Raw genomic sequence first — 17,306 nt, 5'->3', positions numbered from 1 at the left:
CCGGGGCACCCGCTGTCCCGCGGGGTGAGCGCTGGCGGGGTTTAGAGGGGCCACGGGGTTTGGGGCTTTTTGGGGGTGCGGTGGGGGATTTTGAGGGGATTTTGGGGACTGCCGGGGGTCCAGGTCAGGTCCAGCTGGCTGTGGCCAGGGCTCCGCTCTCCCCTCTGCAGGGACAACCGCTGCCGTGTCCCGTGTCCCCATGGGTGTCCTGAGCTGCGTGAAGTACCTGATGTTCATCTTCAACGTGCTGGTGTTTGTGAGTCCTCCGGGGCCCGGCGGGGTGGAGGGGACCGGGCCCGGGGCTGTGACATCTCCGGCTGGCCCACGGGTGGGTGACACCGGTCCAAGGGAGGGGACCTCACCGGGGTCCCAGCATCCCCAGTCCTCGTGTCGGGAGCCATTACCTTGCCAATAGGCCCAGGCAGGGTCTCTCAGCAAAGCATATTTTATTAACAATTTTGCAAGACCGGGTGTTCTACCTAAAGGCAGGCATATGGAACAGGGCAAAAAGCCCCTGCTCATATCCCGCCCACATCCTGGACGTGAATTCCCTCCCCTGTTCGCCAGTGGTTGGTACTGCAGGGTTTACAGACTGCCTGACGCCTGCCTCAGTTTACCTGTGTCACTCATCTAATTCTAACAACCCCCTCCCCTTAATAATGTATTTAAAATATGGATTCCTGGCTCTTTGGTTACCATTCCCACTAGCTTAACTTTTTAAATACAGTAATCAGTTTGCATTCTAGGATTGGTCCAAAGAGACTCAGTTTTACATTAAGGATTAGTAGTCTGATGTCTCTCAGTCCTTCCTCCCCAGCTGGGGTCAGGTGCCAGGTCCCCAGTTCTGTAAAAACAACATTCCTCTTTCAATGGCTCCTTACACCCGAGGGGTGGCTGGGGCTCGTCCCCCTGTAACGGCGACGTGTCCCGCAGGCGGGGGGGACGTGCCTGGTGGGCGTGGGGCTCTGGGTGGCCGTGGACCCGGCTGGTTTCCAGGACATCGTGGCCACCAAGGCCGTGCTGAGCGCAGGCGCGTACCTGCTGCTGGCCGTGGGCATCGCCCTGGCGCTGCTGGGCTTCCTGGGCTGCTGCGGGGCCCTGCGCCGGAGCCGCCCGCTGCTGCTGGGGGTGAGTGTGGGGACAGGCAGGGGCTGCGGTGTGTGGGAGATCAGGGGGTGCGGGGAGCCGGGGATGGGGGTGCTGGGGGATGTGGGAGCCAGGGATGGGGGTGCTAGGGGATGGGGGTGTCCCCTCCTGGCCCCGTCAGCTCTCAACCCCCCCAATCCAGTCCCAGCCTTGTGAATCTTTCCATTTTGAGCCCAGAGGGTTTCATAAAGCCACTGAGTGGGGTCGCTTCTCTCTGAAGCCACTGCCTTGTCCCGTGTGGCATTTCTGAGCTTTCTCCCCAACAGCCGGGGCTGGAAACCCCTTTCTGAGCACCGACACCCCCCTTTCTTTGGTATCCTTGGACCTCGGCAGCTGGTGCTTGTTTTTAACCCTCCTCCTCGCAGCCACAATGCTCAGAGATGTGGCATCTGTCCCCAGGAGCTGCACGTGTGTCCTCCTGGTCGCAGGGACATGGGGCAGGGGTGGCTGCAGGGGGGGATCACTGAGCGAGCTGCTCGCAGGGCCGGGCTGATCTCTGACTCCTCCATCCTGCTGCCTTCTAGTTCTTCATCCTGGTGAGCCTCGTCTTCCTCACGCAGCTCGTCGGGGCTGTTCTCTTCCTGGTGCATTGGAAACAGGTACCGTCCCCGTGCCCTGACGTGGCCGCCCCCGTCCTCCCTCCGTCACACCCTGGGTCACGGCCCTGACCCCACCGGGGGACTACGAGCGGTGCAGGGACGGCCTTTCTCACCTCCTCTTCATCACCAGCAGCCTCATGCAAGCCTGAACCTCAGTGGGTGGGTTTCATGGGTCCACTTGTCCCCTTCATGATGCTCTGGGTGGCGCGGCGCTGGGCAGGGGTGGCTCAGGGTGGGTGCACAGCCCCCACAGCCCCCCTGGCACCGATCCTGCAGATCCAGCCGGAGCGATTCCTGTCCGAGCTGAGGAGGAGCTATCGCGGGGACGAGGGCGCCGAGGTCTTCTCCACCGCCTGGAACACACTCATGGTCACGGTGAGCAGCTCCTGGTGGATGCAGGGCATGTGGGACACCCACAGGACCTGCTGAGGGTGACCCCGAACGTGGGCGAGGGGCTCGTGGACCCCAGACAGACACTGAGCTCCATGCCGGGCTGTTCCCCTTCCCTCCGTCACCTCCCCAAGCGACATCCTCCCTGTTTTGACATCACGTTGATGATGTCTCCCTTCTGTTCCAGTTCTCGTGTTGTGGCGTTTTAGGCCCTGAAGACTTTGGGAACGGCTCCCGCTTCCAGGAGCTGCACCCGGGGACGCCGTGGCCGCGGGCGTGCTGCGCCAGGGCCGGGCTGCTGCAGGCGGGCGAGCTGCGCGGCTGGGAGCAGTGCCGGGAGCGCAGCCCTGGCTACATCCACGAGCAGGTGGGACACGATCCCGCCGTGTCCCTGCTCTGTCCCCAGCCTCATGGGAAGTCTGGGGTGCTGTCCCCCCCAGTTTGGCAGCCCAGTGACTCCCAAAGTCCCCACCTTGTCCTTGTCCCCCACACCCCCTGATCTCACTCTCAGCACTCCGGGCAGCCGTGGGGAGTGCGTGTGAGCCCCTCTGTCACCTCTGTCCCCCCAGGGCTGCTTCTCCACCTTCGGCAGGACCCTGCAGAACTACATCTCTGTCCCGGGGACCTGCAGCTTGGCCGTGCTGGGCATCGAGGTGCTGAGCGGGGCCAGAGGGGACAGCGCAGGCGGGAGGGGACAGGGCAGGCGGGAGGGGACAGGGCGGGCAGCGGGTTACCGTGCACGGGCTCTCTTTTTGCCAGGAGGGTGCTCTGTGGACGAAGGGACCACACGTGGGCTCGGGGGGGACACTCCCAAGCTGCTGCCTGTCACGATGACATCCCAAACGCGGGGGCAAAGTCAATGTCCCCCTGCAGACGGGTCAGATTTAAGGACTGGGGAGGGCTCATTTTGCTCCCCCAGGCCGCGGAGGGGATGTGTGACAGGCTGTCTGCAGACTGGGGAGGTCAGGGTGTCCCCTGCGCAGCACAGGGATAGTTGGTGCGTGGCCCCACGGAGACAGCGACTGCAGGACAAGGCTCCTTCAGCCCTCGGTCTCCCCAGTCCCCAGCAACAGGGGCAGCGATGTGCGAGCGCAGGGTGACCCGCTCCCCTGTCATTGCAGATCTTCGCCATGTTCTTCGCCTTCTGCCTTTATTACAACTTTGACTGAGCAGGACGAAGCGCAGCAGAGACAGAACGAGGGATTTGGGAACAGCGGCAAAGGACCCTCCGTCTCCCTTGCGGCAGAGCCCGGCTCGGGGTCCGGCGCTCCGGTTCCTTCCCCACGTCCCGTCTCTGCTCCGGCCGGCGTGGGAAGATGGGCCAGACGCACTTTTCTCGGAGCAGCGACAGGATTCAGGTCCTAGTGTGACAAACTAGTCCTAGTGTGTCTGTTGCTGAGCTGCTGCTCTTAGTTTGTTCTGAGGGAGGGACAGTAAAATAGAAACGGAAACACTTGGTGCTGTTCCCATTTCTCTGAGTGAAAGCAGGAAATCAGAAGCTGAACCAGTACTTTCAATTTTGCTTTTATTTGGAATATTCTGAAAAGTCCACACAACAAAACAAAAAAATACATACATTAAAGCTTTATATTTTATTTGTATAATGGAACTTTTCAGAAAAAAGCCCTAGGAAATAGAAAACCAAGGCCTGCTACAGCTACATATTAGTTAAAATATTTAGATATACCTGTGTAAAGAGAAAAGGACAGTGAAAGCAAAGGCAACAGCCACAAGAACCAAAACTGCTCAGGACTCCAGGCGAGATTTCTTCTCCTTCTTGCTGATGTTACTCCCTTTTCTTTTCTGTGCGGTAGATTCACCGGTGGTACTTGTTTCTCTTTGGTTTATTTTCTCTTCCAAAGGCTTGCAAGCCTGTGATCACACAAATAAAAGTAACAGCTGTGAATAATTGAGTTTTGCAGCCCGTAGCACAGCTGTGCAGTCACCTCAGAACACCCCGCGCAATCAGGAATGACCCTTAATTATCCTGCTCCCACTGCTGGGAATTTTAGGAAGGGGGAACAACAGGAGAGTAGGACAATGACTGTACCCACAAGTGCCTCATAGGTGTGTGAGCCAGGTCATGTAAAGATCTCTTCACCCTGAGCCCTTTTAATGACCCACACAATTAACTCCCCTCTGCTGCGACAGCAGAGCGTGTGTCTCACCCCGGGCTGCGGGCTGGCGTGTTTCTGAGTCCACTCCTGTGCATTTTGCAAGAACAGCTGCTTGTTGTACTTGTACTCCGAGGACTAAATGTAAACGAGCAAGACAGAGATTTGATTGAATACAAACATGACACTGAGAAGCTGGGACTAAGGTCTGGCTTTAGGACTCCTAGAACCAGATCAGAACCACTACAGGCATGTGGCGTGAGTCACAGAATCATTTTGGTTGGAAAAGCCCCTTAAGATCATTGAGTCCGCCCATTCCCCCAGCCCTGGCACTGCCCCCTGTCCCTGAGAACCTCATCTCCATCTGTCCAGCCCCTCCAGGGATGGTGACTCCAGCACTGCCCTGGGCAGCCTGTTCCAATGCCCCACAGCCCTTTGGGGAAGAAATTGTTCCCCAGATCCAACCTCAACCTCCCCTGGCGCAACTTGAGGCCGTTTCCTCTGGTCCTGGCGCTTGTTCCTGGGGAGCAGAGCCTGACCCCCCCTGGCTCCAAGCTCCTTTCAGGCAGTTCAGAGATCAGAAGGTCTCCCCTCAGCTCCTGTTCTCCAGGCTGAACCCCCCAGGTCCCTCAGCTGCTCCCATCACACTTGTGCTCCAGCCCCTCACCAGCTCTGTTCCCTTTTCTGAACTCGCTCCAGCACCTCATTTATGAAGCACAAGCTCATTTTGCTTGCTCTAGTTCACTTGCTTTCGCAGGCTCATAGACCTTTACCATCTCTTTTCCGCTTCTGGCATAAACCCTGCACCGCACGTCCCAGCTGCTTCAGGAAAACACTGTCAGGCCCTCAGGTCTGATCCAGATTAAGCTGGTGTGTTAATCCAGAGTGAGCAAAGTGGAAGCCCAGCCTAAATCTAACACACTGTTCCTTCCCAGTCTGTGCTTGTGGCCATGAGAGAGGAATTGGAGCTCACGTACGATGTCGGCCATGAGAGGGTCGTCAGGGTTGGGCTCGGCCATCAGCAGCTGGATGGAGCTCAGCAGCGTGGAGATGTTCAGGGAGGGTCTCCACGCGCCCTTTGAGGGAACGGGGCGAAAAAAACCGTTAGGTAGAAAGAAACCTGCCCAGAGAAACCTCGGGACTCGCAGCATTTCCACCCAAACTGCCCACGAGCTGCCTCAGGACCTGCAGCACTTAATCCCCCCATGGAAAACACCAGATTCATTCTCAACACAAAATTGCGGCCGCTCCTGACTGACACCATGGGCTGCCCCCGACGCGTCTCTGCCGGGTTGGGGTTGGGCACCCGTCTGCACAGACCACCTAACACCTTCGGACTCCAGCCCTTTAAACCCTGGAAACTCGCACGGAATGAGAAGCCCACGTTCTAGTCGCTAAACAAAGGAGATGCTGCTCAAAAACTTCACTCCTGTGTAAATAAGTCAGTAGCCAACTGACATTGAATAAGGCTTTTACAAGGAACAGAAAAGGAGTTCATTATCCCCTCCAGCTCGCTTACCCAGCCCAAGCAGCGCTCTCTTACCTTCGGGGGTAATTTGAGAACATCCAGGCAAATCCTTCCAGCAGAGTCGATGTTGGGATGATAGATCGGGGTCAGAAAGCGGATCTTTGGAGGCTCAAACGGGTACCTTTAAGGGATAAGTGTTAAAACCCCACAAAATAATTCTATATTTGTACACCAGTTGTTTCATGACCCAAGCGATGGCATCATTTCCCCCTCCCCACGGATTTCTGGGGAGGCGGCGCTCTGTCTCCAATGCTTTTGGCTGTGTCTGACTCTCACTTTCCTGGGCAGCTTCCCACAAAGCAGCATAAGCGACAGGAACCTTTCTGCTCACGAACAAGCCCCTTTCCAGAGAGCTTTGAGTCAATACGATAAGGTAGAGATCTCGTCATAACACCTCTAGGTTGTTAATTACACATCTTGGGATGCCCAATGGGAAATAAGAACATCAGGCAGTGGAAATAATAATTACATTCCATAAACGAAGGGTCTCACCTGATAAACCATATTCTTTGTTGGGAGGCAAAAGGTAAAACCAAAGCGGGAGCAAGTTTATCAAATATATCAGTTAACTTATATTTGAAGGAAGCACTACAGCAGCTACTTAACTAGACATTGTTGCCCGCTTACCTTTCTGGAACAACTATTTCCAGATTGAATACTCCTTTCTCATACGGTGTGTCTGCGCCTCCTAAAATTTCTTTAAAAGCAAGATTAAAACATAAGCATCACATTGAAAAGTCCCTGGGGTCTGTGCAGCTGTCTCCACACCCCCCCGCCCAGAGTTACAGAACTCTAACACCGCTCAGATCCAGGAATAAAAACCCGTCATCTCATCTGAGATCAGTTCCACCCCACCACAACCAAGACCATAGGCAGACTGAGCCATTGGCCAAGCTGTGCTTAAAGAAAAACAAGAAAAAACCCCTCATTTTCCTAAAATTCTACACTTTCATACAACTTATAAAGTACATGGCACCCAGAGAACCCAGACCCAGCAGCACACCCCACTGCAGCCCTCGCTGATCAAAAGTCCCCCCAGAGAAGCTCGTACGCGCTCGCAGGTTGTCCAGCTGGTTTTGGTTTTGCCAGCAGGTGATGCCGGGAGGCGGCTCCGTGGACAGGAGGGCGAGTTCCCTCTTGAGCCGCGATGCTCTCTGCATGGCGCTGAAACTCTGAGAGAATAGATTTTATTTCCGGCAAAATTAGCTTTTCAAAAACAGCACTTGAAATTGAAGGGGTTTTTTTTGCTAAGGAGAATTAACCTGGGTCCTAAGTTGTTATCCTGATGTGATAACCGGAATCTCAGGAGCCTGTTCCTGGAGCTGCTCTCACATCCAGCTGGAGGAGAAACAAATCACAGAATCGTTTTGGTTGGAAAAGCCCCTCAAGATGATGGAGCCCACCCGTTCCCCCACCCCACATCCTGAGAACCTCATCTCGGTCTGCCCAGCCCCTCCAGGGATGGTGACTCCAGCACTGCCCTGGGCAGCCTGTTCCAATGCCCCACAGCCCTTTGGGGAAGAAATTGTTCCCCAGATCCAACCTCAACCTCCCCTGGCGCAACTTGAGGCCGTTTCCTCTGGTCCTGGCGCTTGTTCCTGGGGAGCAGAGCCCGACCCCCCCTGGCTCCAAGCTCCCTTCAGGCAGGTCAGAGATCAGAAGGTCTCCCCTCAGCTCCAGGCTGCCCCCGCTGCTTTCCCCGGACTAATTACCCGCCTCTTGCTCTAATTACCCCCCGGTTCCCTCACACGGCGGCAGCGGCGCGGGCGGGACTTCCTCCGTCGCCTAGCAACGAGGGCGGCCGCCTCGGGGTCCGCCCCGCCGCCCCGCCGCCGATTGGGTACCTTCCAGCCCCGCCCCCTCAGCGGCGGCAGTTCGAATTGGAAGTGGAGGAGCGCTGCTATTGGATGAGCCCTGAAGGCGGGAGTGCAAGCCCCGCCCCCTTAATAAAACCCCGCGGTGTGGGCGTGGCTCGCGGAGTCCTGACGAACCGCGGGCGCTGACGGGCCGCTGGGGGAGCGGGGCCTGAGGGGCCCGAGCGCGCCCCGCCGCTGTGGGACGCCCCCGACGGCAGCCGGCCCCAAACCGCTCCCCCGCTGCCGACGGGCCCTTGCAAAACCGCGGCGGCCCGGGCCCTCCTCCCCGGCCGGCGCTGTGTAACGGGGCACCGCGAGGCGAGGGAGCAGCCGAGCGCCGGGCCCGCTGCGCCCCCAGGTAAAGGCGGAGCGCGGGTGCCGGGAGCCGCTTGGTGGGGCTGCAAAGCCCTGGGTTCGGGGTGGCCCTGCAGACTGCGAGGGGCCACAGGGCTTGGGCTGTCCCCAAAGGCTGCGGGGGGTCTCGGAACCCCAATTCCAGGCCAGCTGCTGCAGGTCCCGTGCTCCTGCTGCAGGACGATGGGCTCTCCTAGCACCCTCTGCGTGGTTTGTTACCCAAAAGTGCCAGCTGGGTTCTCCCCCGAGCAGTGGGAGAGTGGCCTTGTTGTTCCTGTTCTCCCGGGACAGGCAGGCAGGCGGTGCCCGAGCCGGGGTGCGGGGCAGAGCACCCACACACCCCAAAACCCGCTCGGCTGGGAGTGCAGAGCACCCACACACCCCAAAACCCGCTCGGCTGGGGGTGCAGAGCACCCACATACCCCAAAACCCACTCGGCTGGGGGTGCAGAGCACCCACACACCCCAAAACCCGCTCGGCTGGGAGTGCAGAGCACCCACACACCCCAAAACCCGCTCGGCTGGGAGTGCAGAGCACCCACACACCCCAAAACCCACTCGGCTGGGGGTGCAGAGCACCCACATACCCCCCCAGCCCGAATCCCCGCTCGGTGCTGCCCAGCGCCCACGGGTTTGCAGGGTTCGCTTTTTGGGGGGTCGCAATGAGCCGTGTCACCTCCCGGCAGCACAACTGGGTTTGTCTCCGTGATGCCAACAAGTGTTTTCGGGAATGGGGCGAGTCAGATCAGCTTTACGGGGCTGGTGAAGCTGCTGGTCGCGGTCGAGCGGGGACACGGGGCCGAGTCACCCATTGCAGCCGCCGGGGAGGGGGTGAGCGGGGCAGTTTGGCTGGAAGAGCTGGGCGGGATTAGAGATTAACTGTGTGGTTCTTTGCTAATCCCTCAGCTCGTGATGCTTCTCCGGGCGGTGACGCTTGAATCAGAAGCCGCTGTGGTCCCAGCTGGGAAGCGGGTGTTGAGCTTCCCCCCTGTGCAGGGGAGCGCGGTGGGGACACGTTGCTGGGTTTGGGACAAACGGACTCTGTCCGTGGCTGAGTCCGTCACCCGCCAGCAGAGCAAACAGCAGCTCTGGGGCAGTTTCTCAGACTGAGAGTGGAGATCAACCCCTGCCCGTTCTCAGCTGGAGCCGTTCAAAGAAGAACGAATCTGTGCTAATCCCACATCAGCCCCAGCTTAGAAAAGGAGTGGTTTTGCACAGTTATCACATCCAGCTCTGCTTTGGGGACAGGAGCATTTCTTTCCTGGCACTTAGAAGCACTCCGAGGCCTCCCGAGGCTGGGAAAGATGGATAAAAACTGTGGCAACCCGGTGAATTGAGATCTCATGCTCTTGTATCGGCGTTGGCGGGGCTGTGCTTTGCTTTCCCTTATTTCACCTTGAAGCCTTAACAGCCTTGTTAGTGGGGAACCACGCTGTATCCTTCAGAGCTCTCCTGTTGAAATCCAGAAGGGCTTTTCACTGCCCGAGCGGGTGTTTTATCAGGTCTCTGCTGAGCCGAGGGCTCCTGCAGAGCTGTTCTCCCCGCGGCCCGTTGTGTGTGAACGGGCAGAGCTCCCCGGATCATCTTCTCACTGTTGGCATACGGAGGGTTTGCTGACGGCTGCGTCTGCAGGGTTATAAAGATGTATGTGCAGTAAATGGAGCTCTGGCAGCTCTATCTGTTTTGATTCCTTCCTTCTGGGAAGCACCACTGGGATGTAATTTAATTTAGGGATTTAATTTAAGGACTCATTGGGGAAGAAGCTGTTCTCTGTGGAGCAGGGTGGTGATACAGCTGCTGAATGGTGGGACGTGGCTGAGGAGAGCGTTTTGGTCCTGTTGCCGCTGCTCTCTCTCACAAAAACTTATCAAAAAGCAGAAGAGATTTGTGGTAAAAAGCTGAGAGCCATTGGAGCTCAGTTTCTAATTGTTAATTGGCTTTGTGTATCCCCGAATCCAAGGGTTCCCTTCCCCAGGACGGCCAGGATGCCGCATCGCACCATTCATCTTTTCCGCAAGGGACTTCGGCTTCACGACAACCCGACGCTGCTGGCGGCTCTGGAGTCCTCGGAGACCATCTACCCTGTCTACGTCCTGGACAGGCGGTTCCTCACGTCCGCCATGCACATCGGGGCCCTGCGCTGGCATTTCCTGCTGCAGTCCCTGGAAGATCTCCACAAAAACTTGTCCCACCTGGGCTCTCGCCTGCTGGTTATTCAAGGAGAGTACGAGTGTGTTCTCAGAGAGCATGTCCAGAAGTGGAATATCACGCAAGTCACCCTGGACGCGGAGATGGAGCCGTTTTACAAGGAGATGGAGGCCAATATACGGCGTCTGGGAGCAGAGCTGGGGTTCGAGGTGCTTTCTCGGGTGGGCCACAGCCTCTACGACACCAAACGGTAGGTTTATTGTGGATTTAGCAGCATCAGGGAGAAAACGCCAAGTATTTCTGTCTTTCTGGATCCTCGTGTGTTCCTTTTGAGGAAACCGGGCTGTCTGAGCTGACGCTGGCGCTGCTTGCTGGAGGATTTGTGTGCGCTGGTCTGCTGGAAGTGCCAGAAGAGATTTTGCACAGGTGTCGGGCTGGGATTTCAGCCAAAGAGTTTGTTAATTTTTTCCTTTTGGGCAGTTTAATTCACTTCAAAGCTTACATTGGCTACTCTTTTATACAGAGTGGAAGAAATTCTTTAACACACTTACTAGGCCTTTTATAAACATCTTTTGTGTCATATTTTTCATTAATGTTAATCAGCTTTCTGGATGTGTTAATCGACATCCAAGTTTCTGGATACATTTGAATCCAAGCTGTAACGCAGAGTTAAATGACTGAAGATATTGAAATGAATCATAATACATAAATTAATGGATAACTTGCCATCTGAATTGAAGCTGTGTGTTTGTGCAGGTGGCTGCTCACACTGAAGAGTTATTTACTGCCCTGAAACTGTTTTTTTTGGGATCAAAGCAGCTCTGGCACCCCGGGGTGTGCTGCCCTTCCCTCCGCCGCCCTGGCCGCATGCTGGGCTGCCCAGCTGAAGCCATCGCTGGGGTCCCGGTCTCACTTTTGTTGTCTCAGGTCCTGGGAAGCTGCTGTTGGGCTGGACGGACGTTCATCCAGGGAAATTTTACTTGTAAAAATCTGTGATTTCCACGTTCAGCTGTACGAACAGGGGCTGTTCCCGCCTGTGCTGTCACCTCCCGATCCACTGGCAGCTCTGGCCTCCTTCTTGATTTGTATTATGGTGAAAAATGATCCTTTTTTTTGGTTTGTTTTAGGATTTTGGACCTGAATGGTGGGAATCCCCCGTTAACGTACAAGAGGTTCCTTCACGTTCTGTCCCTGCTGGGTGACCCCGAGGTGCCTGTGCGGAACCTCATAGCTGAAGACTTCCAGTGAGTAACCCCCAGCCAGGGGGAAGCTGCAGGTTCTTTTTCTCGTTTATTTGCACTTTTAAAATGAACAGTGACGAGAGAGAAGTGGTTCAAGTGCTTCCCAGCAGGCCTGTCTTATGTCAGTGCCCTGGGAGCTGCACTGGCCCCTTTCTGTAGGTGTCTGCAACGGAGCTGAGCTCATTTTTTTCCAGGTAAGTAGAAAGGTCTCTGTCGATATCTGAGTTCATTCATGGTTTTTGAGAGGCCTGCAGACCACCAACACTTCCTCCAACCTCCTCTGTGTTTTACGGGGGGGAAAAACCCAAACCCCGATGCTCTTCCAGCCTTAGTGGGGCAGAGGCTTTGGGGAAGCCTCAGAGCTGCCGCTGCAGAAGAGACAGGAAAGTTTTCAGAGCTGGGGGCTTGGGGACCCGCCTTGGTTAGGAAGCAGCTGGGGAGGCGCCTGGGGAGCTGATCCACCTCCTTCCTACCAAACCTCTCTCCAGAGCCTCGGGGGCTGGGGCCTTTGGAGGCAGCACCAGTGCCTCGTAATGACATTTGGAGTCTGGAGAGGCTCGTGGTGCGGCTGAGGCAGCGGGGGAGGCTGGGGGGCAATGCCTCCGAGCCCTGCGGAGCGGGGAGGGACATCTGAGCCGGGGGGGATGCAGCCGCCTGCTCTGAGCACTGTAGTTTGGTGGGTCTGTTCCTCTTTGCCCAGTTCAGGCCAGAATTACCTGGAGCGATGGCAGGATGAGCTCTTTGTTAGAATCATACAATCACAGAATAGTTTGGGTTGGAAGGACCTTCAAAGCTCATCCAGTTGAACCCCTGCCATGAGCAGGGACATCTTCACCCAGCTCAGGTCACTCAGAGCCAGGGATTTCTGGCCGTCCTTTCGTCCCCCTGTGCTCTGGCTGTGCCGCGACGCAGGAGCTCTTGGTGGGCTGGGATCTTCCTCCCTCTGCTGGCTCCGGTCCCCTCTTTGTAAGAGGCTCCTCTTCCCCCTTAGGAGATGTGGGTCCCCTGACCCAGGCCTGGCTGAGTGCTACCAGGTGCCTCTCCCCATGGATTTGGAGATCCCCCTGCAGAGCCTCTCTCCCTGGAGAGGAGGGGAAACCGAAGGGCTGCGGCGCCTGGAGCAACACTTGACCGACCAGGTCAGCCTTGATTTCACGTGGGTGATGCTGGTGGCTTCAGGTGGGCTGAGGCTGGTGTCCTCCTCGCTCCTGTTATGTGTGGTTGTGTCTGGACCTCGAGAAGCTGCTCGGCCGTGGAGCCCCGTTCCAGTTTTAGCTGAGCTTTTCGCCATGAGGGCTCAGCTCTTGGCAGCCCAGCCTTGTCTTGCTGCTGGCTGCTTGTAAGCAGATGTTTTCCTGCTCCCAATTTCGTAAAGTGGACAAGATCTTCAGCGTGGTGCTGTTGGACAGAGCGAGCTGTTCCCTGTGTTCCAGAACCACCCAGGGCTCTGGGGAGAGTGGAGCTTCACCCACGGGTGGGACGTGGCCTTGACCTTGGGCTTGGACGTGGCCTTGACCTTGGGCTTGGATGAGTCTGTGTGTTCGGAGATCTGGGAGGAGGGTGACACGGGGTCTGGAGATGGTCTTGTCCTTGATGGTGGCATTTGTGGGTGGTAGGAGCATTTTCCAGGCGTGACATTGAACAGGCCTCTGCGATGCCGAAGCCAATTGCGAGAGGTTTTTTTTCTTCTGTTTCATTAGCTGGACACCTGTCACCTTGTACTGCCTGAACCTGGATTTCTGTTTTCATTTTAGGGCTGGGTGGCAAATTTTACTAAACCGAGAACAGTGCCAAATTCGCTGCTTCCAAGCACCACAGGCCTGAGCCCATATTTCAGTATGGGCTGTCTGTCAGTTCGCACCTTTTTTCATAGGTTGTCAAACATTTATGCTCAGGTAAGAAAATCAGTGGTCATAGTTAAGAAAATGCAGCACTCTCAGGTGTCTGGCATGTGAGGCTCGGATTTAACGCTTGGATCATCTTGGTAGAGACTTGGTGCATCAAAAATTGCTATTTTGCTAATGTCTTCTCACAGCATCCTATGAAGTAAATGTATGTGGCTTTTCCCAGTTAAGTTTCAGAAATATGATTGTCATAGGACAGGGAGCTATGAGACCTGAGGCAGCAGGGAAGCCCAGGAAAACCCTCCTAAAATTTGAAAAGTTCAAGAGATCTGCCTGATGTTTAAGTTAAGTTTTTGGTCAGTTTAGCCTGTTCAAGCAGTTTTGGTTTTAGAAATCACACCACTTTGGAAGGTAGATGGAGAATGTCTGAGGTAACACTGAGGTTTAACAGAGCTCAGCTGTGCTTTTGGGCTTATAGCATTGCTTCAGATCTTTGATTTCTTTGGCTTTCGTGGTAAAGTGCCATGAAGCCAGTAGCATCGTTAGATTAATCTTTATTTTATGGGCTTGACAGCCACAGAATCAGTGAGACTGCAGAGCTACATAGGAGCTGAAACATCGATCTCATGTGTTTTGCAGGCCAAGCACCACTCGCTGCCCCCAGTGTCTCTCCAAGGGCAGCTTCTGTGGAGGGAATTCTTCTATACGGTGGCATCGGCGACACAAAACTTCACCCAAATGGCTGGGAACCCCATCTGCCTTCAGATCCGTTGGTACGAGGACGCAGAGAGGCTCCACAAATGGAAAACGGTAACGGGATTCATTGCCAGGACCGTCAGGCTTCAGTTTAGAGTTTGTTCCCCGCAGCGCGTAGGAAGGACGTGTCGGGAACCTTTGTGGGGGCTGATGGTTCTTTTCTGCTGCAGGCACAGACGGGGTTCCCATGGATCGACGCGATTATGACCCAGCTGCACCAGGAAGGTTGGATCCATCACCTTGCCCGGCACGCCGTCGCCTGCTTCCTCACACGGGGGGACCTGTGGATCAGCTGGGAAGAGGGAATGAAGGTTTGTCGTGGTTTAACCCCAGACGGCACCTAAGCCCCATGCAGCCACTCGCTCACTGTTCCCTCTCCCCCAGGGGAGAGAATCAGGAGAGTAAAAGTGACAAAACTTGTGGACTCGTGGGTTGAGATAAAGACAGTTTAATTAAAGCAAAAGCTGCGCCTGCAGCTGAAATGTCACCGTTTCTTGCTCAAGTCCGAGCTGTGCTGCGCTTGCTGCGGCGGTGCCAGCTCGTTCCCATCCCAAGGCCTGATGATTTTTGGATGATGAGGATATTGGGGACCTGCTCAGTCTGCAGCAGACCTCAAAGCCAGACCTTTGCATTTCGAGTTGCCCTGTCCCTGGCTCCTGCTCTGGCTTCTTTCTGGCAAACTGTCACACTGAAGAGCCTTCCCCAAGCGTGCTGTGAGCAGGGCAGCCAGGACCAGCCTGTGCTGTGCTTTCCACAGCAACCGTCACCATCTCCCAGCCTGTTCCTGTTTATTTTTTGCACCTTAGCCATTTCAAGGGTGTTTCTCTCTTTCTGTTCCTGTCCTCGAAGCGCAGGTGTTTGAAGAGCTGCTGTTAGACGCTGACTACAGCATCAACGCGGGGAACTGGATGTGGCTGTCGGCCAGCGCGTTCTTCCACTGCTACACGCGCATCTTCTGCCCCGTCCGCTTTGGGAAGCGCACGGACCCCGAGGGCCAGTACATCAGGTAGGGCGATGCTCCGTGAGTGCTTCCCCGACTCAAACTCGTCCTGTTTGAAAAGCACGCCCCTGTGAAACAGGGGTCAGAGCAACGATATTATTTAACACATAAGGAAACTGAGGCACAGAGAAGCAAAGAGACACACCTACGGTTGCACGGGTGATGACTGAGCCAGGCATCGCACTGATGTGTGAGCGCCTGTCAGCTCCAGCGCTGTGTTTGATCACAGGCTGACTCACCTTTCTAAAGGAGTTGAGTATAACTTCCCACAGCTCCACCCGCTCCAGTCTGTGCCGTGTTTCTTGGTTTCAGGGGCGATCTGATTAATTTTGGACACTTAGGTTTTATTTTCCCCTCTGACGTAATGTTTAAATCGATCCATTTATTCTATCCCGTGAAGTTAACTTTGGGAAGGTATTACCCTGTATTTCAGAACATAAAACCAGTTCTTTTGTGCAAAACTATCAGAACTCTGCCACGGATTGTAGTATCAATCCGATCGTCAAGAATTAACATGGCATAGGTTGGTTTACACTTCTCTTAAATGTATGAGTGTCTCCAGGATTATAAAACCCCACTTTATTCCTGTTTTGTAGGAAATACTTGCCTGTCCTAAAGAACTTCCCCTCCAAGTACATCTATGAGCCCTGGACAGCATCCGAAGAGGAGCAGAGGCAAGCAGGGTGTATCATAGGTAATTAATTTGGATATCTCACTCAGGATTTTGCTGCTACATTACATTTCCAACACAAGTCATGCATTTATCTTCTGAAAACAGATTAATCCAGCAGTCTGCTGTCTGTCAGTTCTCCTTTAAAGCTCTTTATTGAGGTCTAATCTCAGAGTACATATTTTTGCCTCAACTTCATGTCCTAAAACTGTTGAATCACTCTAACCTGCTGCCTTTGCATTTATCTGTCTGGGTGGCCTGGCTGCCTTTAAATAGTATCTGAACATCTTGTGCTTTCACTCTTGCTCTAGTGCATCTTTGAAGTCTCTTATAGAAACAGGCACTTCTGAGGAGTGGCTCGCGTGGTCTATCGTAGATGCCACTCATTTTTGGGAAGAGCATTTTCGCTGGTGCAACATCCTTGATTAGTTCTGCAGAGGCTCCTGTGTCCGTGTCACCCCAGGTCGCGATTACCCCTTCCCGATGGTGAACCACAAGGAAGCCAGTGACCGCAACCTGCAGCTGATGCGGCGGGTCCGGGAGGAGCAGCGCGGGACGGCCCAGCTCACCAGAGGTACGAGGAGCTGCGCACCGGCCACACTGGGGCTGTCGCCAGCTTTGGGGGCTGGTTTTGGGTTGGATTCCAGGACTCCGTTCCTCTAATTACCAACACCGCAGGCTCAGGGGAGTCTTAAGTGTTCCTGCCTCAATTGCTGCAACCAGATGAGTTAATTGTTCCAATCCTGTGCATACTAAAGTATCCAGGCGGTTGCACATTGATACCTTCCAGATGTAACCAATTTATGCAGACAGTTCTTCAGAAACCCTGCAGTGCAGGAGAGTAAATGCTGCGATTACTGCTGGGGACATGGAAAGTCTGAGGACCAGAGTCCCCTCCCAGCGTTGTCCTTGCTGCCTGGACACAGAAGCGTTTTCTGGCAGGTTCTGTAGCTTCTCCCATTGCTGCCACTGCGGGCTGGTCGCGCTGAAGTCGTGGAAAGACTCGCAAACTTTAATTCTTCCTCCTTTGTCACTGTAGATGATGCGGACGACCCCATGGAAATGAAGCGTGACTGCTCTGAAGAAAACAGAGCAAAAGAAAAAGTGGCCAGGATGATGGAATAAACCGAGATCCCGTCAGGAAATACCAGTTGGGATCAGAAGGTGGAGAAGGGGAGAGCCAGAGGCAGCCGGACGGGACGAACCGGTGAACCAGCCCCAGCAAGGGCCGGATCTCGAACGGAGGTTGCTGGTGCCGAGATTTTGGATGGAATTGTCTGTCTGTGGGCGGCTCACGAGCCGTTTGTCGCGGCTGTTGGGTGAATCCGCGAGGTGACGGGACATGGTGCTGTGGAATTGGCCAAATCCGCTTGATTTTCACGCAGCTTGTATAAATCGGTTTAGTGATAAATACGAGTCCTTCCAACGTGCCGGGTAAACGTCAGTTGAAGAATATGTGCACGCTAATGTGTTTGCACGTGAGTGCTAAAAGAGCTTGATTTGCGGGTCTTTCCCGCCTCCAAACCGGCCCTTTCCCGCCTCGGGAAGCAGCTCCTCAGCACTTCCACCTACTTCCGGCAGGCGCCGGAAGCGCCGCCGCCGCTTGCCGAGCCATTTGCGGCCGCCGGGGCAGAAGTGGCCGCTGATTGGTGGCGCGGCGG

At 55.2% G+C, this 17,306-nt stretch overlaps 3 protein-coding genes across 6 annotated transcripts; 2 read left to right on the top strand and 1 right to left on the bottom strand.

The window, feature by feature from the left end:
- Positions 1–199: 199 nt before the first annotated feature.
- Positions 200–3,304, top strand: LOC135996939 (tetraspanin-18-like). Its single transcript, XM_065649257.1, has 7 exons — positions 200–256; positions 934–1,128; positions 1,671–1,745; positions 2,022–2,120; positions 2,323–2,502; positions 2,705–2,788; positions 3,257–3,304. Exons 1-7 carry the CDS (start codon positions 200–202, stop codon positions 3,302–3,304), a joined length of 738 nt encoding a protein of 245 aa, XP_065505329.1.
- A 465-nt stretch (positions 3,305–3,769) lies between these two features.
- UBE2T (ubiquitin conjugating enzyme E2 T) lies at positions 3,770–7,113 on the bottom strand. Its single transcript, XM_065649259.1, has 7 exons — positions 7,040–7,113; positions 6,829–6,949; positions 6,405–6,474; positions 5,793–5,898; positions 5,227–5,325; positions 4,304–4,387; positions 3,770–4,007 (listed from the first exon to the last, which is right to left on the bottom strand). The coding sequence occupies exons 2-7, from the start codon at positions 6,935–6,937 to the stop codon at positions 3,882–3,884; spliced, it is 594 nt and encodes a 197-aa protein (XP_065505331.1). The 5' UTR covers positions 6,938–6,949; positions 7,040–7,113; the 3' UTR covers positions 3,770–3,881.
- A 703-nt stretch (positions 7,114–7,816) lies between these two features.
- On the top strand, positions 7,817–17,056 carry LOC135996923 (cryptochrome-1-like). Of its 4 annotated transcripts, none has more exons than XM_065649236.1 (11): positions 7,817–7,991; positions 9,947–10,384; positions 11,262–11,378; positions 12,367–12,514; positions 13,130–13,270; positions 13,859–14,029; positions 14,146–14,286; positions 14,830–14,981; positions 15,572–15,669; positions 16,109–16,219; positions 16,685–17,056. In XM_065649236.1, the coding sequence occupies exons 2-11, from the start codon at positions 9,972–9,974 to the stop codon at positions 16,768–16,770; spliced, it is 1,578 nt and encodes a 525-aa protein (XP_065505308.1). In that variant the 5' UTR covers positions 7,817–7,991; positions 9,947–9,971; the 3' UTR covers positions 16,771–17,056. The 4 variants fall into 4 exon arrangements, with proteins under 4 accessions (XP_065505308.1, XP_065505306.1, XP_065505307.1 ...); XM_065649234.1 differs by lacking the exon at positions 7,817–7,991 and adding an exon at positions 9,543–9,630 and having other exon boundaries at positions 12,370–12,514; XM_065649233.1 differs by lacking the exon at positions 7,817–7,991 and adding an exon at positions 9,544–9,630.
- The last annotated feature ends 250 nt before the right edge of the window (positions 17,057–17,306 follow it).

Source organism: Caloenas nicobarica, chromosome 21 (genome assembly GCF_036013445.1).
Source record: "Caloenas nicobarica isolate bCalNic1 chromosome 21, bCalNic1.hap1, whole genome shotgun sequence".
Classification (NCBI taxonomy): domain Eukaryota; kingdom Metazoa; phylum Chordata; class Aves; order Columbiformes; family Columbidae; genus Caloenas; species Caloenas nicobarica.
Note: the sequence above shows the minus strand (reverse complement) of the source record. Positions and strands in the feature narration are given on the sequence as shown.